Below are 23,006 nucleotides of genomic sequence, written 5' to 3'. Positions count from 1 at the left end.
ACTTAAACCCACAATCGTGTGTTGTATTTTCTCAACATCAACTCAATCAATGGATCAGAATAATAAGAAATTTTCAAACATGAGCTTCGTCATTTTGCACGGAAAAAATTCCGTGAGAAATCAACAACACTTTCTCGGCAGCCAAACGGTGAAAGTATTATGCAATCCCCAAAGAAATTCGTACCCAACGAGAGAGCCGAATGCAATTATCAAGATGAATCACAGAGTTCCCCCAAATTTTCCAAATATCACAGCCGAGCGAAAGGGGAAAAGAAGACCTCAAGGTGAAGCTCAAGGGTTGTGGAGATCTTACCGTGCGTGCCGATGGAGACCTGCAATCAATGGTGGAGCGCAAGAGGGAGGGGCCAACGGTTTACCCTAGCAAGAGAGAAGGAAGACGCGGGGGGGAAAGGAAAATCGTTGGGGATGGGGATGCGATGGGGATGTACAGTCGTTCCCCATTTATGGGGAACTCCTGTACAGACCCTAAACGGAAACCCCAAAATGGGGAACCGGATGGAGACACAAAAGTGAGCAAATCCCTAAAATTTTCCCCAAAATTTAGGGATGGGGATGATATAGGGAACCGGATGGGGATGCTCTAAGGAAGTGGAGAGCTTCCCCATAAGATTTTGATGAGAGAGGCCTGCCTTTTCTTACGTTTTCAGTTCTGCCTCTTCATTCTCCCTTATTCATCTTAATGCCCAGCACTATTTGCACAGTCTACCTCCCGGTCCCCGCTGCTGCTTCTCCTTCAAATTGGCCATTAAATAAGAAGAGAATAGCCTCTTGATACTAAAATCATATCGATCCATTTTATTTTATTATTATAATTTTTATAAATTTATACATAAAATATAATAAATAATTTATTTTTTTCAAATTTTAAATATTAAAAATATTAAAAAATAATATTTTAACAATATTTTATTTAACTTTTAATTTTTATCTAAAATATTTTCATTTCATCTCACTATCCAAACTCCGTCTCATGATTTTAGAATGAAAAATGCTTTGTTCATGAAAAGGGTTTGACTCCATTTTTTATGATTAGGCTAATAAGAATTACCATTTTGAAAACATATTTTTCTTCAAATAATGTGTGAGTAGATGGGTGAGCCCTAAATAAATAAAAAAAATATCCCCAATTACTATATAAAAAAAAATTCTTTAACAAATAATATTATGAAGTTAGAAAAAAATTTATTTATCATTATTTTTATCATCATCTTCTCAATATTTCTTGATATAACAATAAATAATAGATCCATAAGTAAAACATAATAAGTAATTTTTAATAATTTAATATTACATTATTGATGATGAGAGTATAATGTTAAAAGGATGATGAATATCTAATTAGGAAAAAGTTATAAAGTTAACACCTCTAAAAAAAGAGTATTCTATTATCGAGTTGGTCTGTAGAGTATATAGCATACAATCTACATCATTTAATGATAAGATTTGATTTAAAAAATTTAAAATTTATCTTATAAATTAAATAGTGTTATATAAATATTTTATTAAATGTGCTATACACGAAAGCTCGATAATAGAATTAAAAAAAAAAACAAAAAACTATAAGCTAAAAAATATAATTACCAAATATGCATCTTAATTATAGAAAGATTTCACCAAAAATGTTATGCAGTTCACTATTGCTTTAATTAAGAAATTGAAGTCATTTGCATTCGTCCCATCGCTTAAAGCAGTTTATGATTACACCTATTTCATTCAAATAATTAACCTATCATACAAATTAGCATCTTCTTACCCTTTTTTTTGTTATTATCCATGAAAGACAACACAGATGAAGGGACAAACTTTGTGGAAGCTAGCTTTTTTTTTTTTTTTTTTTTTTTTTTTTTTTTTAATTTTTATTTATTTGAATAATATTAAAAAATAATTATCATTTTAATATTTGAGACCCACATAAAGCATTCTCAAAATTCCTTAATCAAAAATAGATTTTTATTGGACGACTGAGTTGGAGAGACGTTTGGTACAACGCACTACTACGCATGATAGGGATGTAATTGTTTCCATATTAGGTGCCGGATAGGAAATTTAGGTAAAACTTGAGGTGTAGATTGGATAGTATGATAGATGAAATGGATTTAGATAAAAATTAAAAATTGAATAAAATCTTGTTAGAATATTATTTTTTAATATTATTTATTTTTTTAGAATTCAAAATTTTTAAATTGTTTATTATATTTTATGTGAAAATTTAAAATTATTGTGATGATGAGATGGGATAAAATGAAATTATTTTTGTATCTAAATGAGATTGAAAATTAAATAAAATATCATTAAAGTATTATTTTTTAATATTATTATTATTTTAAAAAAATTTAATAATAAAGGAAAAATTTTCATGCAAACATATTTTGTATATCAATTTGCACATTGATATTGATATATAAGTTATATATTAAACGAAATGATATAAATTAAATATGAAAATAATTTTTATAAGATAAAAAATTTTCTTTTTTTTAAATTTTTTTTATTTAAAAAAATTATCGATATGTGAATTTTTTTAAATATAAAAAATTATCGATATTCGAATTCGTATACGAAATATACTCGTACTTAACAAAACTTAATAATAAATGATGATGATCCAAAACCGTGCCTTAAAAGATTTTTAAAATGGAGGGATCGGTAGTTTCCCCTCGCATCATGACATTTCTTAGAAAATTCCTTCCCCTTTTAAGAGCAACCAAAGCCAGTGCGGTGAAGAAAAGCGAAGAGCTTGCTTCACCAGAAAAGTACATTCCCTCCTACCCTCTCTCTCTCTCTCTCTCTCTCTCTCTCACTCTTTCTCTCTCAACTTTTCATTGGTGACTTTCACAGCTTAGAACTCCTCCAAACCGAACGGCACCAATACCGACAACCCCAAACTGGTAAGTATAAGCGATAAAATTAACACAAGAAATTCCCCTACCACTCCACCTTATTCTGCACGTTCCATGTTCTGTAATTGGTTGGATTTTCTACCACTGCTGGCCTGTCTGGATCTGAGATGGGTCTCTGTCTCTTTTTCATTTTTTTTTTCTAACTAGGGTTTGTGCTAACATTCTTGGGTAGATTTGACAAAATGCCGCCATTTTTAACAGCGGACTAGTCCCTCTCTTAGCCTTTGCTTTTCCCTCACCCAAGCTCCATATATAGCAACCGGCCTTGCTCTTTGTAGTGGGTTCTGCTGGTTATATTCTGGTTTATTCGATGCCCTGGAACTAGTAAAGACGAATATTCTTACATCTCTCTCTGTTTTTTTCACATATGTTTAAAAGAAGATTTCTTACCGTAAAGCTCTTTTCATGTCGATATAGGTGAAAGGAGGAGGGAGAGAGGAAGAAGAAGAACAAGACGAAGAAGAAGAAGATCAAAGATGGTGAGGGAGAAGATTCAGATCAAGAAGATTGATAACGCCACGGCTAGGCAAGTCACCTTCTCAAAGCGGCGAAGAGGGCTTTTCAAGAAAGCTGAGGAGCTATCTGTGCTTTGTGATGCTGATGTTGCTCTTATTATCTTTTCTTCTACTGGAAAGCTCTTCGAGTACTCCAGCTCAAGGTCTGTCTCTCTTCTTTACGGACATCCTTTCTATTGTATTTCCACTGTAAACTCAAGATATTCGGATAAGTTTGACACTTAAAGCTTGGACACGAATAATAGTTTTAGCTCCATCTTTCTGCTTTAAAGACTGTTTTTTTTTATTTTTGTTGAATTTCCTCAAAAAAAAAAAAAAAAAAACTGAGAAGTAAGAAGAGCAGAAGACCCTCGTAGATGGAAGTAATAAATCTGCAGAAAAATGGAAAGATATTAAAATATGGGGGTTGTGAACAGCCCGCAACTTCGATGTCGCAGTTGTTGAGATACTCAATGGCGCGTCGACGTCTGAGAATGCGTAGAATCCAACATTACTTTTGTGATCAAGGTATCACTGTTAGGTTGGAGTGTTTGGACAGACTTAGAAACTATGTATTGCAGCAGATATACCAAGAAGACTGCGTGCATATCAGAGTGGTGCTTGATCTTGTGCGATCTATATTGCTTTTGCATCTGAATTTTTGCTTGAAACGTCTGTGTAACTAAGTTGCGACTTACATGATGGGAATGGTGAGAGGTTTTCGTGAGATGTTTAGCATAGAAAAGAAGGGCTTGCTCTTGTTTGCTGCAACTGATACGGGAATTTTTGAGAGGCTTTCACAAAAAATTAAGTTTTAAAAAAGAAGTCCAACTATATAGCATTCCCCCCACTACTCAAATATAGGGGACTTTCATGATTGTGGTGCTGTCAGGTACGTGGCATGTTTTCTTTCATGAATTATTGTGTGGCCAGTTTGAATATTAATTAATGTTGTCGTTATTATTTGTTTTTGATACGTTTGCATTTTGAGTCTTTGCTTGCAAGTTGGTGGCCGAGAGTATATCTTTCACATCGTTGGTATGATATGATTTGATTTGTAAAAGAAAGTTTAAAATTAAATGGAAAATGCGATGTTGTTCTTCTAAATGTACTGCTTAAAGTTACCACTAGTCCATTTGTGGGTCTTTTTATAATATTAAAAAAACACATAATTGCATTAGCGGTAACATTGAGCAGTATGTTTGCATTTGCTGGTATTTTGTCATATCAGCATTGTGGAAGGTTTCACATTGGCTTATGAACGTAAATTTTCTTGCATCCCTCCTTGAGAAGGGCATGGATCATCTTGTTTGACAATGGGATATAAGGATTTGAGTACTAGGGGAGTAATGTTGTCATGTAACGAAGATATAATGAAACAGGAAGGGCTAAATTATTCGTGAGAATATCAATGGATAAGAAAAATGTAGGTGATGACTCGAAAAATAATTAGAAGACAGACAGGTAGAATCAGATTTTTAAGTAAAAGATTAGTTGGAATCATATGACCAATCTTATCTAAAATCATCTTCTAATTTGCCAAATGTACTTCAAAGAAATTATATAGACTGCTAAAATCCTCATCTTTGCCGGGTCATGGTGAATGTTTTCTGGCCTATTACTCCAGCTGGGTAATGCTAGTAACAAGCGGTGATTTAAAAGTATAACAATTTGCCAAATTGCGGGTGGATAATAGATTGGATAAAAATATGTTCATCAACACTCGCCTGTAATTAACATAAATTGTGATTTATAGATTTATGAAGAACTAAAATCTTAAAAAAAACCTGGTTTTTCATATTTTATGTGTTCTTATAACCCTACCCTCAGTCTCTCTTCCTTGCTGCAACTGCCAACACCACCCTCCCTTGTCATAGAACCCAAACGCGACTATATTATCCGCGACATAGATGCTTTGCTACCTCAATTCTCTCTCTCAAAACCCTAGAAAACGTGGCCCAAGCATAGATGCTTTGCTATGAAAAACCAAAAACCCTAAGCTTCTTGCCCTACACCTTCACCCTCACCAAGACCTCAAATCACTAATTCATCACTGGTGACTTCAATGTTGAAATCGACCACCGCCAGCCCTAGCTTTTGCAACATCAATGGTTGTTCTTGAACAAGCGCTATCCACCTCTAACACAAAGCCATAAAGGATTTGAGAAACAAGGTAATGCAATTGAGAGATCATGTATTGGTTTTGAATTTAACGGCATTGATATGACTGTTAGATTTTATAAGGAAAAGGGGGATTTGTTTTACAATTGTTCAGATGGGTTTGCTTCCTTTCTTCTTATAAGGCGAGTATATATTCTAGATCAGGCTTCAAGTGGCATGAGACATGTAAGAGGTGATAGTTATCTTTGTGAATATCCATATATAAATAGGAGTCATGAACTTTAAAAGACTGGTGGAATGGCTGATATCGATAAAGGAAAGGTTAGTTTGTAGGAGTTCAATGTTTAATATACTAAGGCAGCTTATTCTATATATCTCGATCATTGGTAATTAGAGCTAGCTAGCAGCTACGAATCTTGAACTATTCAGTGGCATGATGTCGTTCAAAGATTGGTTGCTGTGCTTATTTCCCTTTTCCTCTTGGCCTTAACTTGTTTGTGGTCCAAAGAGCACTCGTGGCATTTCCTCATAGTTCATCCGTACATCCCCCATGTGTAGGTCGATAGCTTGTTGAAGGGCATTGAATGGTTGGTTGTTCACATTTCCTAGACAAACGATGCCCAAGTATATATATATATATATATATATATATATATATATATATATATATATATGACAGACATTAACTCAACACACTTCGTATATTATAATGCCTTGTTTTTGAGGTAATTAACTATATATTATGGTTCTTGTTTTAGTAATTGGAGATGTGTCCTTAATATATATATGAGAAGTATATTATGGATGTTTTAGTGGAATTTATAACCAGTGTAAGAGGAGAACTTAACCAATACTATGAATCTATGATTCTTCCATTCCACTGTGCCGATGTGATATTGTCCATTAACCGAGATATCGACTTTTACTTTTAAAAACAACACGTTCAAGGATTGATGGATAACATCACATTATCATAAGATATGAGTTAGATCATAAGGGTATGTAACATTATGTATGATGTAGTATATATTGCATCATCACATGATTACATTATATATGCAATATATTGTAACTTTTATTGATGTATCCCACCTTTAATTAATTAATTAATTAATATGTATGTGTAGAGAGAGAGAGAGAGAGAGATTATTTGTAATACAGATAATCTCCATACTTTACTTGTAACCCTTACTAGTTCTTAGTTGTAACCAGGCATGATCTTTGTATACTTCTAGTGTACTCAGGCTATGCCTCTTTATGAATAATATTTACTTTTACCTATCAAAAAAAAGAGAGAGAGAGAGAGAGAGAGAGAGAGAGAGAGAGAGAGAGAGAGAGAGATTGAGCGTATTCTCACAGTAAGTGACTTTGTAATTCTTTACCCTTTTGAAGCATGAAAGAAATACTCGAAAGACATCATTTGCACTCCAAGAACCTGGGGAAACTGGATCAACCGTCTCTTGAGTTGCAGGTTAGTTGTTTTATTTCTATTTTATACATTTTTTTTTTCTTATGACAAAATATTTGAGAAAAATTACATTTCTCCAACCATTTTATTTTCAAATTCCACCCAAATGATCGAATCATCAAATTGCAATCCAAACTATCAAATTCTCCATTTTGCATCTCAAATTACATTTTATAGAATGTGTAGCTGAGATTTTATGGAATAATAAAAAATAAAACGAAAATAAATAACAAAAAAAATTTCCATGAGGTTACACTTGTCACCATGGGGTGGCTTGTGCCTGGTCTAGGCCACCATAGGATGAACCCCCCCCCCCCCCCCCCCCCCCCCCCGTTTTTCATTTTTCTTATTTATTATTCTAATTTTACTTTTTACTCATAATTAATCTTATTTTTGTTTTAGTTTTATTGTCATTATTTTTATGATTACTTCCTTTTTATTATTTATTAACTATTTATTAAACTTGCTATTTTCTTTTGTTTTTTAATTATTTCATCCTAACTTAAGGTTACTTATCTGCTATTGGTTTATTTTAAGGGCCGTTGGGATTGGAAAATCATCTCATCTCATCATTATAGCTTTTTTAAATTTCCACACAAAATATAAAAAACAATTCAACTTTTTCAAATTTTAAAATAATAATATTATTAAAAAATAATATTCTATTAATATTTTATTCAATTTTAAACTTTCATCTAAATCATCTCATCTCATTTTACTATTCAAACAACCCTCTAAGGACACGTTTGGTAAACATGTTTCATCCCAAAATTCTCATCTTAACTCAAAATTCTCATTTCATCATTACAACTTTTCCAAATTTTCATATAAAATATAATATACAATTTAATTTTTTCAAATTTCAATACAATTTTTTTAAATCTCAAAACAATAATAATACTTAAAAATAATATTTTAAACTTTCATCTCAATTCAAAATTCTCATCTCTACCTCCAAATCTCCCATAGTGAACTTACTTGGGAAAATATAAGGTTTTATTGTAAAGGATGTAAATTTAAAAAATGATGATGTATTTTGGGTCGCAAATTGATGGTTCTGGTACCATAGGGTTAGGGTATAATATAATTTTTTATAAAAAAAAATATGTTGAAGTTTGAAGGGGAAAATTAATGAGGTTTTTCCAGATATTTAAGATGTAGTTTCTCTCCTGGTTGAACAAAACTATCCCATGCAACTGATGATTCTGATCTTTTATTTTTTGAAAGCCCTTTGTCTATGGATGTGTTGGGAAACTACCCATGAGCTATGCTTCTGAATTCAACGTTGTCGGTTATCCTCGCTCCCAATCCGTTGTTTCTAATATTCACCATCTTCCACCAAAATTCTGAAAAATACAGAGTTGGCCGAAAATTGGAGACTAAATAAATACTTTTAAGTTGCTGTTTTTGTTTTTATTTATTCGAAAAAAGAAAGAAAGTGAAATCCTAAAATATTGTACTAAAAGGATAATTAAATGTGTACTTTAGCTAGTAGAGAACAGCAACTACTCCAGATTGAGCAAGGAAATTGCAGAGAAAAGCCATCAACTGAGGTATATATATTGTCTTAAAAAACACGACTTGGGAATTACGTACAGTTTGTACAGGCGTGTTGTTCAGACACTGAATGCCTTGTAAAATAGGCAGATGAGAGGAGAGGAGCTTCAAGGATTAAATATTGAAGAACTGCAGCAGCTGGAGAAGTCACTTGAGGCTGGATTAAGCCGTGTGATTGAAAAAAAGGTTTATTAAGTATTTGTTTCCTTTTTTTTCACTTGTAAGATCATTCTGGGGCTTGATGAGTATAGCCTGTTTGGCATATAATACAACCTCTTTCTGGCATTTCAGGGTGAGAAGATTATGACAGAGATAAGCGACCTTCAAAAAAAGGTTAGAAACTATACGTTTAAATGATTAGTATGTGAGTGGAAAATAACAATTAATTGGAAAACCATTTTATGATTAGAAAATAACCAATAATTTTCGAAGTACTTAAATCTCATTTCGAGAGACAATCAAAAAATGATAATTAGAATGTTTACAAATAGAGTAAGGTACTGTAATTTAGATTTTGACAATTTTTGTACTTCTCTTTTCATTCACCCTTGCTGCATCTTTGTTGCAAATTGGAATTTCATGAATCATGCAGGGAATGCAGCTGATGGAAGAGAACGAACGATTACGACTGCAAGTACGTTCTCTCTCTCTCTCTCGCGCGCCTGTTTCTATAGTTGCTAATAATAGAATATGTTTGAGTGAAGGTGGCAGAGATATCTAATGGCCGAAGGCACATTGGTAACGACTCAGAGAATGTAATTGCTGAAGAAGGTCAGTCATCAGAATCCGTCACAAATGTCTGCAACTCTACCGGTGCTCCTCCTCATGATTACGAGAGCTCCGACACCTCCCTCAAGCTAGGGTAAGTTTTGAACCCACCATATTGAATGTGTTAACATTCTTGGTTTTGAACTTAGCTTATTCATATATATTCAGCCTTCTGGAAATTTTGATCAGCTAATTAAAATTAATTACATTTTCTTTAATCACATAAACGAGAAATTCTATTCATCGTCTTTTAATCTTTAATTTGGTATCCGTTCATCGTTATCTTTTACAATATATTGATTCTTCGTCAAAAAATTATAAAAGGATGATAGATTAAAAAGATGATGAATATTATTTTTCGCATTCAACATATTTCCAACAAGATTAGCTAGAGTTTGGTACTTGTTAGGAAATCATTTTGATTTGGAAAATGCTTTTCACCTTACTCTCAACTCTTACTTCAATATGGATTCATTCTTCATTGTTGCAGGCTACCCTATGCTGGGTGAATGGGAAGTATGCTCTGAGGAGGAGCTAATTAATTAAAGGAAAACAAAAATATCTCATGTATAGTTTGGGTACATTTGAGATGTACTGTGAATCTGACCCATGCTGTTGTGTTAGATCAGCCTAGCTAGAGGTACTTTGAATTTTAAGTACCCTTTTTGAGTTGTTAGTCAGATATTTAATTTCTTATTAAAGCTATTATGTATTTTGACTATACATTAAAGAGCCCCTCCCTTTTATCTCTTTCACTGCATTTTAATTTGCATTGCATATAAAATCACAGCCTAGTCTTTTGTTAGGTTGAATTAAACATATTTTTGATTGATCAGCAATGTTATTTTTCGTATGTCAAATACATTAATTGATGTGATGCGTTTAAGTATTATTTATTAATTAATTGATATACAAGTTTTTTAAATGTGTAACGTGTGATTATTTAGCATGAAGAGTAGTAGTATTAATTATTTAATCCCGACATTAACTTTCTTTTCTTTCTCTTAATTTATTTTTCTTTTTAATTAAACACGCTTGGGTTTTTAAAATTTAAAATGAATAATGTTAGATATAATATATAAAATAAATATCAGCCATATGAAGTTTGCAATGTTTACCCTAAGACTTGGAAATATAAAAAATTGAATAAAATTTTATTATAATATGAATATTTAATATTATTATTTTTAAAATTTAAAAAAATTGAATTATTTATTTTATTTTTTATAAAAATTTAAAAAAATTATAATAATTAAATAAAATGAAATGAGACGTGTGAGATGAGTTTTATATCCAATGGGATATTTTTTATTTTTATTTTTTATTTAGATAGAAAAATAGAATTCGTTGCATCCAAATCATTACAAACTATTTGCATTAATCCAAATAACTCGTGACGCTGAATTTGGGACATTGTCCCACCTCATTTCAATATTTTCTACATGTCATGTCTAACGAATCTATGAGCTGCCTCATTGTCCAATCGATGGACATGTTGCACTGGACAATCTGCAAATAGTTTCGTCAGTGATTTGATCTCTCTGAGTAGGTGGCCTACCATTGTCATAGACTCCCCTTCTTGGCTGAGCTCCTGAACTAGCAGTAGGGGAGTTTGTACTGTGTAATTATTTGTAAATATTAGGGCTTAGTAGGAGGTCGATGTGTCAAGCCTACTACATCAACATCCTATGATTTTTGACAAATCCTAGATGCATTGAATCGATAACTCATACTATTTATCATACTTTTATTCACATTTCTCTTCTATTATGTCTATACATTAATACATTATATTTCATTTGTCTATAAATCGTTTCATGTCATATTAATAAATATTAATATAATGATTAAAAAAAATAATCAAATAACAATTTTCAATTATTAAGTCCAAGTGATCTATAAGAAATTCTACTCATCATCTTTACATTATACACCACATGTAATTTTTATTTTTTATTTTTTTGATTATTAAATATGTGGTATATGAATGATTAGTAGAAGAATTCAATTAGTTTAATATAAATATATATATAAAAAAATTAAAACATATTATGTGTAGTGTAGGATGAAGTAATCAATAGTCAATAATACACAATCATTGTAAAAATGTATTTACGAAAAGAATATATATTATAATTTATTATGCTAAAATTGTATTTATCCTTTATATATATATATATATCAAAATTAAGTTTATATTAATAACTTAATATTAATGTTTATGTTTAAAACTAAAATTTATATGTTATATCAGATATTGTATTAAAAATTATAAGATTAATTTTATGTTATACCACATGTTATATTAATTTTATAACATTAATAAACTTAAATAATAAAATTAGAATTTCATGTTACATTAATGATCAATTTAGTATATAATATATAATATAATATAAAAAATTATAAATATATATACCAATTCGGTTAGTTTAAACTGATTTTCAATATATAAAAATTGGTACAACACCAGTTTAGGATTGGTTTTGATTATTAAAAAATAATACCGCACTAAATTGTTTAGAAATTGGATCGAATCTATCAATTTAGTATAGTCCGGTCTAATTAACAGATTTTTAGATTTTTTTTAAGACCTCTACTTATAAGTCTTCTGGAGGCTCATCTTCAGAACCCCCTTAGCATCACGTAACAACGAAATGCATAACTAATTTTCATAATTAAAATTTCTTTTTTAAAATAAATTCAAGGCTTAAGATGATCTCAAGAATATTGATAGTAATTGTTCGTTAAAAGACTCACTTATTAAAAAGCCCATTAGCCCAACCGAGAGCCCATAGTGCATGTATAAAGCGTATAACAAGGGAATAAAGGAGAGACAAAAGTGACATAAAATGGGTTTAGGAAGTAACATAAAGAGAAGAATAACAGCTAGAAAAAGGGGAGTGAATTAAAGTAAGGGCAGCTGTATAAGGCAAAGAGGCAACAAGATAGAGGAAGGGACTTCAAAAACTAAGGCAACTGGACTAATCTTCCCCAGCCTCTTCTCTCCTCTATTTTAAAATGACTTAAAATAGTAGTATTCATTTCTACAAACATTTGAAACGTAAACTATTGTGTTCAACCACGTAAATTTCGATATTAATTTTATTTGAGAAATGCTGCTCCTTCAGGTAAGGGCTCCCGACAGTGTTTTTTTTTTTTTTTTAATGATTAAGGAAATATTTTTAACGATATTCTGAATATTTTTACAAAAATATTTAAAAGTATTATAAAATACATAAAATATATATATATATATATATATACTGTCGATAGCCCCCATATGTGCCACTCTTTTTAATTTCTGCACTTTACTTTCATTTTAAACCATGAATAAACAGTCCGAGCAACGCACCACCGTGGTAACATTTATCGTTATCATTGCAGAATGTAAACTGCTGCTTCGGTAGATCTGCTTGAGCGGCTTTGGATTTATGATAGCCTTATCAAGATATTTCATGTTGATGGGAGTTGTCTGATCAATCTCTCTCTCTCTCTCTCTCTCTCTCTCTCTCTCATCGTTGTCTTTAGGTAATGGGCCATGAGGTCGGCAGCACAGTGAACTGAGGTTGAAACTGAAACATCACTGTTCTATCATGATGAATGTCTGAGTTGTTATTATAATGTTACGTGTAATTATAAAGTGCGTAAACGTCACATAATTATTTCAAAAAAATAAAATTTAAAATTAAAAAAATTAATTTTTTTTATATAGATCCTATATTAATTTATTTTTTTAAAAAAATTATATAATATTTACGTAATTACGACTGTAAATACTATTTATATGTTATTATATATAATATAGACTTGGCATGCTGCTGTCATAGCCTCGTCCCAACACCTTTATCCTCTTGGCCTCTTCTTTTTTTATCATTTTCCTTTTATTTTTTCCCTTAATCCAAGAAAACACAGAAAAACAAAACTGAAAAATACTTTTCCTTTCAAACTACATTATTTTTTACACTATGATCAGTTATCACAAATCATCAAAATTGTCGATTTAATTCTCATGCTACCCTCTTCACTTGCATTTTGTCTCCTCATTTATGAATATCTAACTGTTTTTCTTTTTAAAGAAAAAAAGCTTTGTTCAACTGACTGGTGCAACCGCCGGGTAAACAACTTCACATTCTTTAAATAAAACGGTGTGTTTTAATTGAAGCTTACAGTAAGCAATGAGAGCCAATCGCGTGATAGTCAAGGATCTCTGTGCTGGGAGGCGAAGGAGTTCTCCTTTTCTCAATTTGCATTTCCTTTTTTTCATTATATTTCTGTCAGAGCTAACGTGGCAAATTACCACGTCACTTGGTTACGCATCGGTTCCACATTGGAACATCATCTTGATTCTTACATGTCGAATTTTACTGTAAATTGATAATTATAAATTTGTAATCTTTTCGGGGTATTTGAAGAGAAAAAATGTAATACTTTTACCAAAAATTAGTTATCAAAATATAGTCGTAGAGTGTGTAAGTATCGTATAGTTGTTTATGATCGTAATTGTGTAAACGCCGCATAATCACTTTAAAAAAATGAATAAATATGACACTTATATAAAATAATAATAATTTTTTAATAGTAAATTTTATTTTTTTAAATGATTACACGATACTTACGCATTCTACGACTGTATATAACATTACTTATTTATTATTATTTATAAATAATTTATTATTATTTATAAATTATTAACTATTTATTATTATTATTTTCTATTATTTATAAATTGTTTGACATCAGCTCAAAAAGTGGGCTTAATTATACAAATTTCCAAAAGTTCACTGGTTTGAATCTGAGTGAAAAATATTTTCCATTCGGTGCGTTGGGCGGAATATTATTATTATTATAATATTATATATATATATATATATATATCAGTTCTTCTATATACCACCGGGGTTGCGCCCCCGGTGCGTCCTCTGCTGAAGTGGCAACTGCCACGTCAGCTAACTTATTTTATAAAAAAAAAAAAAAAAAAAAAAAAGACTGAAGAAGCGGGAACTAAATGGGTTTCCATTTTCGGCTTGGGTTTCATTTTTGTGCCGAAGCCACTGCCGAGCTTGTTCTTCTCCTTGTTGGATTGTTGCAGTCGCCGTCGTGGGACAGTCTACATCTTTGAGTCGCGGTCGTCGTCGTGGGTGAGAGAGCTACTGGGTGGAGTCGTTGTTGCAGGGGAGAGAGCAATAAGGTATATTATCCTTAGATCCAGTAGCTAGATCTGCTAACTTACGTGCAGTTCTCTTTCCCACCACGCTGTACCGTATGCCTTGGTAGTAGAGAAGTGCTACTGAGCCACGTACATACTGACCCTTTCGAAAATCCTTTGTATATTGAAGTACTTTATGTTTATGGATCTCTTTCTGCATCTAATGCACCACGGGGGCTCATGTTCAAATCTAAAAACTGGCACAAGTTTCCCCTGGTGGTAAATACATATATTATTGTTTCAATTAAAAAAAAAAAACTATTAGATGTCACTTTAAGCTTCTAGATTGAACGTTGTTATGAAGAAAGGTACGAAGATCTGCACACATTTCTTTTAGTTTGGAGAAATTGTGAATTTTAAGGTTGTTGCTTCTATCCTAGTGTTGTTTTTGCCCACTCCATTAACATATTCTCACCTCATCTTGGGATATTGTGTTTATTGAGAGTTAAGGAATATTAGAATTTTTAATTCGTTGAAGAATTTGTTCATATTGGTTAATTATTTACAATTGATAATTATGAATTCCATTAGCTGCTTATAGCTATACTGGGAGATTATTTTCTGGTGCTAACTGTGGGTAGTTTGGAGTTCTAGTTTGTCTTAGGATAACAAATGTCAGGTCATTTTTAGGTGTGCAGAAATGGCTCATTCTATTTGTTGCGGGATTTATCTTCTACCAAATTTCAATCTTTTTTTTATTGGTAATCAAATGTTTTTATTGATGAGGAATAGGCATAGCCCAAGTACATGAGACATATACAAGAGCAGTACTAGGACCAAATTTCATAATCTAGCGTTTCTATTATTCAATTAATTTTGGTCTTTTGGCTTCCTGAACTCAATTTATTCAAAATTTTGTTCATGGTAGTTGTGAGTGCTTTATTGATCTTGGTGTTGCTTTTGACAGGGAAGTTGTGAATTTGTCAATTTGACCGGATGGAACTTTACAGATGCAACTTGGGTTGGATGGGGCACAGCCGGAGAGCATATATCGTGATTCAATAATGCTACGTACCCCGGAACCTCCCATCGCCGAACCGGAAGCTCCCATCGCCAATTCTGGTGCCTTTTATACAACAATTTAATTGATGCGGTTTTATAATTTGTTGCAAAATTGTGGTTACTCTTTTCAAGGAATCATGGAACCTCCAACTCCTATCAGCAATACAAGCTCTGCCACGAGCAAGATAGTTACTTCAGAACTCGATATAAGAGCTGATTGTGGGGAATCTGAAGCTGGTTGTGGATCTCCTATAGTTGAACAGCATACTAAGAAACAACCAAATCATACGGAATCTAATAGTGGCAGTCCCTTGAAATCTCAAAATGGAAAAGTGGTTGATGATGATACGATTGAGGAACCAAAGTCGGGAATGGAGTTTAATTCCCTTGAAGAGCTATTATGTTATTATAAGGAATATGGTAAAAAGTGCGGGTTTGGGGTGATGACAAAACGGACTGATAGGGAAGAAGATGACTCTGTTAGATACGTCACTCTTTGTTGTGCTCGAGGTGGGAAGGCCCGGAATAGGACGTTGAATGTTGCCAAGCCACGTCCGACAGGAAAGACAGAATGTAAGGCAAGGATTAATGCCTTAAAGCAAGATGGAGTGCTGAGGTTGACGACAGTACATAATATCCATAACCATGGCCTCAGTCCAAAGAAATCCCGCTTCTTTCGATGTAATAGAGAAGTTAGCAATGCCGTAAAAAGGGTCCTAGATACCAATGATTTGGCTGGCATCCGAGCATGTAAGAGTTACAGATCTCTTGTTGTTGGAGCGGGGGGATTCGAGAATCTCCCATTTCTCGAAAAGGATTGTCGCAATTATATTAACAAGGCAAGACATCTACGACTTGGCGCAGGTGGTGCTGGAGCGCTTCGACAGTATTTCCTACGAATGCAATACAAAAATCCTGGATTTTTTTATATGATGGACATAGATGATGACGGGAGGTTAAAGAACGTTTTTTGGGCAGACCCCCGTAGTAGAGCAGCTTACCAATATTTCGGGGATGTGGTGACATTCGACACCACATACCTAACTAATCGATATGGGATGCCCTTTGCACCATTTGTTGGTGTAAACCACCATGGGCAGTCAATTCTGTTGGGAGCCGGCTTGATTTCTAATGAGGATACCGAGACTTTTGTGTGGTTATTCGAGACATGGTTGCAATGCATGGATGGTATCGCTCCGAAAGCTATTATCACTGATCAAGATAGAGCGATGAAAAATGCAATCGCTCTTGTCTTTCCAAATACCCGTCACAGATTTTGTCTTTGGCATATACTGAAGAAAGTTCCCGAGAAACTTGGCTCATATGGTTCCTACAAAACTGGGATGAAAAGTGCCTTGATGAAATGTGTATATGACACCCAAAGTGTTGATGAGTTTGAGAAGTGTTGGGATGAGTTGATTACCACTTACAACTTGCATGAGAATGGGTGGTTGCAGAGCCTATACGTTGAGCGTGAACATTGGGTACCGGCATTTTTGAAGGAGTGTTTTTGGGCAGGAATGAGTACAACGCAGCGAAGCGAGAGCATGAATGCATTCTTTGACGGTTATGTACATTCTAGAACAAATTTAAAGGAGTTTGTAGACCAATTTGATAACGCGTTGAAAAAAAAGATTGAGAATGAAAATCTCGCAGACTTCCAGTCATTTAATGTCACAATCCCCTGCATATCTAAATCTCCGATTGAAAAGAGGTTACAAGAGTTGTACACGATTGCTAAGTTCAAGGAAGTTCAGCAGCAATTCACATGTATCATTGACTTGAATCCGAAGTTACATAAAAGTGATGGTGCAATAAAGACATATATGGTTGAGGATGAAGTAGCTTTGGAGGAGTTCACTAAGTTGGTTTGGCATTTTGTGGACTTTAGTGAGGATGATGCAGTTGCAAAGTGCTCTTGTGGTTTATTTGAGATGAGGGGGATATTGTGTCGGCACATTTTGGCTGTATTCAGATGTAACGATATTAGATATTTTCCGGAAATATACATTTTAGATCGATGGAGGAAGGATATTAAACGGCGATACACATTCATGCACAGTAGCTATGGTGAAGGTTTTCAACGTCCAGATGCTAATAGATATTCGAGTCTTTTAAGTATTTGTTATCAGATGATTACTCATGCAGCTGGTTCGAGAAAGCATACTGAGGATGCGAGAAGTAAGTTATATGCCATGATTGAGCTGTATCGTGCTAACGAAGAACCCCCATCTTTCACTCAAATTGGTTCTAATGCTAATGATACGGCAAATGACACTACGGTTGGGTGTTCTGGGGAAGTACACAGTCCACGTGTTGTGCGAGACAAAGGCAGACCTCCATTTCTAAGAAGAGCATCCAGGATGGAGATAGACATGCGGAAAGCAAAAGCAAAGACAAAGAAACAACCGGCAAAGGGGAAGCGTAAAGAGGTGATTTTAATTTAATTCTCTTTTCGAGTCATCCAGTCATTTTAATAAATATAGAGATTTATTAATGTTGGGTATGTTTGTTAATTAGCGGGATGGAGGAGATACCCAGTCCGTGGATAAAGGAGATACACCTGTTGCGGAAGTATGCAGGAGTTTATTTGGCCCTTCTGAGATCGATCTCTCCAATGTTGGACACATGCAGGTATATTAATTAATATATAGTGTATTAATTAGTTTAAAATGGTGGCTGTATATTTACCATTGATTTCCAGCAGGCTATTCCAGGTGTGGGTATAGACATTACTACAACACAGGCCCGAGAAATAGTGATGCAGAGTCAAGAAAGCGTAAGTGGATTTGTGCACTTTATCCCCGACTTTTATAATTTTATTATTAGTACGCTTAATAATATGTTTGTTATCAAATTTACAGATGCAAGTTGAATTGGATGGATCACAAGCTCTGCACTTTGGGTTGGACGGCTCACAACCGTTGCAATGAGAATATTGTAGATTTGTATTGTAGAGTTGCAGACCATATATGACTTGAGGCACTTTGTTGTGCACGACCATTTGTGGATTTTGACATTGTTGGGTATTAAGGAGTTTGAATGGGGACATCTTTTGTGTCTTGGTTTTTTGTTTGTGAAGGAGAAACAACTACGTTTGTATTGTTGAAAAACACTGCCGTGTTCATTTGTTAGTAGATGCAAAATGGGAGTTCTTTTGTTCATTTTATGGTGTTTGTTATTATTTTCCAGGTTTAGAGTTCTATATTTCTTGGAGGAAGGTAATTTTTAGTATTCAAGGTTCTTTGTCTAGTGTGTTAGATACCTCAAAAAAGTGGTTAAATATATGTTGGATATCTCTAGTAGTGTAAGCTTTGGCTGCAGCTTTGGTTTCTATGTGCTTTAAAGATCATATTTATTTTGCCTCTTGATTTATTGATGCAGGCTATTCAGTTTTGTGACATTTTTTCAAGAAGGCAGAATGTGTTGTGGATTATCTCTAGTAGTCGGCTTGAATGTGGTGCCCAGGTGTTCTGATGTGCAGCTTCATTTTATTCTTCACTGGTATCATGATGGTCTAAATGAGACAAGAGTGTTGGATATTTTATTGAAAATTTTTAGTGGCACTGGGATGAGCCTATACGATTTGCGTGCATCTTGATTGGGGTGGGAATGGGGAACGCGTGCTGATGAATGTATAACTTACGTGCAGCATTGAGTTACCGATTTTATTTACGTGCACCAATTTGATTTGGTTGGGCAGTCCAAATCATCTGTGACTAACACTAAATTGGCACCATTAGTTAGCCGGCTGTATATTGAAATGGGAGGTTCATTTACGTGCAAAATGAAAGTAATTTACGCGCAGCAGTTTTTTAAGGGACGTACACCTGTTGTGGTAAACTTCAAAGAACATCATCACGGCAAATATAAATAACCTTTCCCTCCATCAATCTCTATTTCCAATTCGGCAAATGTACCAAAATGAACATTTTCTATCAATTGCCACAGAATCAAGTACCCAGCAGTCTTAAATTACATTCATCAACTCAGAGTTACATAACTAGGATAATATAAGGCAAAATGTTAAAACACTAGTTAACGTGCCAATCCCAAATTCACTTATATAACACTAGGTAAAATGCATGTACAAATACAAAACAACAGTAAATCTTTAATAGCGTGCACAACCCCCTTCTTCTAGCTTCTTGTGCATTAAGCACCAACTCCTTCTGCATAACCTCGTCGCTTTTATTGGACAGCACCATGCTTACCCTCTCGAGGCGATCCACTATCTTATGGAGCTCAATCTCCCTCTTTTCCAGCATATGAAGTATGTTCTCTACATCTTTCTCTTTCTTTAACAGTTCATCAATTCTTTCTTGAACTTGTAGCTCGCAGACTTCATTACCATCCAACCACTTGAAGAACTTACAATATGGTAAGCCCTGCTCATTTCATACATATATTAGAAAAGAGGAACTCTACAGTTTATTAATGCTTATATATCCATAATATTTTAGGCAACAACTAATATAGTTACCTGTGTATTATACTTTGCACACCCTAAAAAGGGTCTTCTTGGGTTTTTTGTAGTAGTTGACCATTTCAATGTGGCTTCCAGCTCGCAGAAGCACAATTCTTTTCCCAAACTACGTTTGGGAAAAGATGATGAAGATATTGATGAAGATGATTTTGACATTCTAAGATGAACCCCCATAAAACAATTGAATAACAGTTGAATAATGATGGAATAATTAATGAAGAGCGCGAAGTTTTGACAGATTAATGAAGAGCAGCAAGAGGTGAAATAATTATTGATAATATAATTAGTTTTTAATTTTCAACTTTTTTTAATGAAGGGAAGGAGATGAGGGGGATCTGACTAACGTTTGAAAAAGATTGGAGGCCCGAATTTAATTTCAGAAATACATAAACCTCATATTGAGAATTGTTAGTAAACGTAATTCGATTCAAGGTAGAGTTATGACACTTTAATATTTGTGAGGGGGATTGCCTAACGCCTGAGAATTGAAATGAAGAGATATTGATAATAATCAGCAAAGGTAGAAATTAGTTCCATCTACTAGTTAATTAATAGAGACACTATGATAAATGGAAGGTTAAACCTCCTACATCTTAGACTTGACAGCCACTTTGGTATATTAATAGTTTACTTACATTAATAGTATTATGATTGAAAATGACAGGCTTGAGAGTAGTTTACTTACAATGTTCATTAGTGTATCAAGTCTTGTGGTTTATAAATGTAAGTCAATCGGTTTACCTAATGTTGAAGGCAGTACACCATCTGCCAAGTCACTATGTGGTGCAGCTATGATACTTGATAGCTAAACCGTATCTCTATTAAGTGTCTCTATTCTTAGATTATATCATATTCACTACTCTGTATCTTTCACTTCTTTATTGTTTTTGTACTAATGTAACGTCATTTTCCCCAAATTTACCAAGCAGCCATATGCACTAAGTATTAAAACCACTCATCTCAAACAGAACAAATAAACGAGATAATATTCAATAAATTTACGGTGAACAAACCATAAAAACACAAACATTAGACTCTAAGAAATCAAACCCAACCGAGCAGAAAATAAATAAATAGAGCTACAACCAACCAAGCAGAGCTACAACAGTTTATAAGATCCCAGTCCGCCAATAATACCCAAAACTCATCAGCAATCAAACCCAACCAAGCAGGAATTTAAATAAATAGAGCTACAACCAACCAAACAGATCTACAGCAGCTTATAAGATCCAAGTCCGCCAATAATACCCAAAACTCATCAGCAATCAAACCCAACCGAGCAGGAATTTAAATAAATAGAGCTACAACCAACCAAACAGATCTACAGCAGCTTATAAGATCCAAGTCCGCCAATAATACCCATAACTCATCACCAATCAAACCCAACCGAGCAGAATTTTAAATAAATAGACCTACAACCAACCAAACAGAGCTACAGCAGCTTGTAAGATCCCAGTCCGCCAATAATACCCAAAATTCATCAGCAATCAAACCCAACCGAGCAGAATTTTAAATAAATAGAGCTACAACCAACCAAACAGAGCTACAGCAGCTTGTAAGATCCCAGTCCGCCAATAATACCCAAAATTCATCAGCAATCAAACCCAACCGAGCAGAAAATATATAAACTTTAAAACGTTAAAACAAACCAAAACAATTTGAAAGAAATGCAAAAATTCGTGCCTTATAAGATCTCCAGCCCAGATTCGTGCCTTATAAGATCTCCAGCCAAGTTCGTGTCCCGTCACCCCCTCAGGGGTCAAGACGACGGGGATGGAGGTTTGGGGGAGAGCACGGGGTGAAGACTGAGTGGGTTATCTGGGAGGACGACGGGGAGAGGGAGGGCGAGTGGGCTTTAGGGTTCGGTTCGGTTAGGGTTCGTGTGGGTTAGGGTTTGTGTGGGTTAGGGTTTGTGTGGGCTAGATTGGGATGATGAGAAAGGAGAGATGAGAGGGAGATGAGAGGGTTAGGGTTCGGTTCGTGTGAGATGGAGATGAGGGTTGTAAGATAGAGATGAGGGTTAGGGTTCGATGAGGGTTATGAGATGGAGATGAGGGTTAGGGTTCGATGAGGGTTGTGATGTTGAGAGAAGAGATGGGTGAGAGGGACGAGAGAGAAGAGAGAGATGAAAGAAAAGCCAGACCACGGGAACGAAAGATGGAGATGAGGGTTAGGGTTCGATGAGGGTTGTGATGTTGAGAGAAGAGATGGGTGAGAGGGACGAGAGAGAAGAGAGAGATGAATGAAAGAAAAGCCAGACCACGGGAACGAAAGTTTTAAGTTTGACCTTCAGTGTAAACGACGCCGTTTACATTATGTTGCCACGTAGGCAACGGGGACGCGGCGGGGTTACACCCCGGGGACGTTTAGACTTTTTCTATATATATATATATATATATATTTTTCTGGGTGATGCTACGGAGCCCACGAGTTGAACGGATAATCGACCGATCACGTGACTTTTTCATTAATCGCCCTGTCCGAGTTGCATTTTTACTGTTCCTTAGAAGTTAAAAAAAAGAAAAAATCTACTTGCAACCGCTCGCGTAACCCTCACGGAACCCCCGTGTCCTACGTGGCAAATAAATCAAAACGGCGTCGTTGTGAATTTGAGAGAAAAACAACCCTGTACTCGATTTGAATTCATTTCACTTCTCATTTCACTTTTCATTTCACTTTCTCCCTCTCCCGAAGACCCTCCTCACCGCGACCCTCCATTTTCACCGTCGTCCAAATCCTGCCTTCCATCTAAACCGAGACCTATTGTTCTTTGGTTTTGTTTGTTCTTTGATTGGTATGTTTGTTCTTTGTCTTCATCCTCTCCGAAGACCCAACAACTGGTCAACTTGCAACCGGTCGTACCGAATACCCACGAAACACAGATCCCCGACGACCTCCACCAGATCTGGAATGTGAAGCCCACATAGCAGTCCCCGTAGGCACCAAGGTCTTCGTCTTCTTCTCAAAACCAATACCCACA

At 34.4% G+C, this 23,006-nt stretch overlaps 3 protein-coding genes across 4 annotated transcripts; 2 read left to right on the top strand and 1 right to left on the bottom strand.

Moving 5' to 3' along the window:
• Window positions 1-2,651: 2,651 nt before the first annotated feature.
• LOC122317082 (MADS-box protein JOINTLESS) lies at window positions 2,652-10,079 on the top strand. Of its 2 annotated transcripts, XM_043133988.1 has the most exons (10): window positions 2,652-2,774; window positions 2,860-2,909; window positions 3,339-3,579; window positions 6,929-7,007; window positions 8,493-8,557; window positions 8,648-8,747; window positions 8,853-8,894; window positions 9,154-9,195; window positions 9,266-9,423; window positions 9,820-10,079. In XM_043133988.1, exons 1-10 carry the CDS (start codon window positions 2,656-2,658, stop codon window positions 9,836-9,838), a joined length of 915 nt encoding a protein of 304 aa, XP_042989922.1. In that variant the 5' UTR covers window positions 2,652-2,655; the 3' UTR covers window positions 9,839-10,079. The 2 variants fall into 2 exon arrangements, with proteins under 2 accessions (XP_042989922.1, XP_042989923.1); XM_043133989.1 differs by lacking the exons at window positions 2,652-2,774; window positions 2,860-2,909 and adding an exon at window positions 3,094-3,245.
• A 4,253-nt stretch (window positions 10,080-14,332) lies between these two features.
• Window positions 14,333-18,826, top strand: LOC122317142 (protein FAR1-RELATED SEQUENCE 5-like). The gene is made up of 5 exons (XM_043134078.1): window positions 14,333-14,520; window positions 15,446-17,972; window positions 18,061-18,174; window positions 18,248-18,319; window positions 18,405-18,826. The coding sequence occupies exons 2-5, from the start codon at window positions 15,627-15,629 to the stop codon at window positions 18,471-18,473; spliced, it is 2,601 nt and encodes an 866-aa protein (XP_042990012.1). The 5' UTR covers window positions 14,333-14,520; window positions 15,446-15,626; the 3' UTR covers window positions 18,474-18,826.
• A 636-nt stretch (window positions 18,827-19,462) lies between these two features.
• On the bottom strand, window positions 19,463-22,404 carry LOC122315358. The gene is made up of 2 exons (XM_043131226.1): window positions 20,024-22,404; window positions 19,463-19,928 (listed from the first exon to the last, which is right to left on the bottom strand). Exons 1-2 carry the CDS (start codon window positions 20,198-20,200, stop codon window positions 19,599-19,601), a joined length of 507 nt encoding a protein of 168 aa, XP_042987160.1. The 5' UTR covers window positions 20,201-22,404; the 3' UTR covers window positions 19,463-19,598.
• Window positions 22,405-23,006: the final 602 nt, after the last annotated feature.

The sequence above is a fragment of the Carya illinoinensis genome, chromosome 7, assembly GCF_018687715.1.
Source record: "Carya illinoinensis cultivar Pawnee chromosome 7, C.illinoinensisPawnee_v1, whole genome shotgun sequence".
NCBI classification, from domain to species: domain Eukaryota; kingdom Viridiplantae; phylum Streptophyta; class Magnoliopsida; order Fagales; family Juglandaceae; genus Carya; species Carya illinoinensis.
Note: the sequence above shows the minus strand (reverse complement) of the source record. Positions and strands in the feature narration are given on the sequence as shown.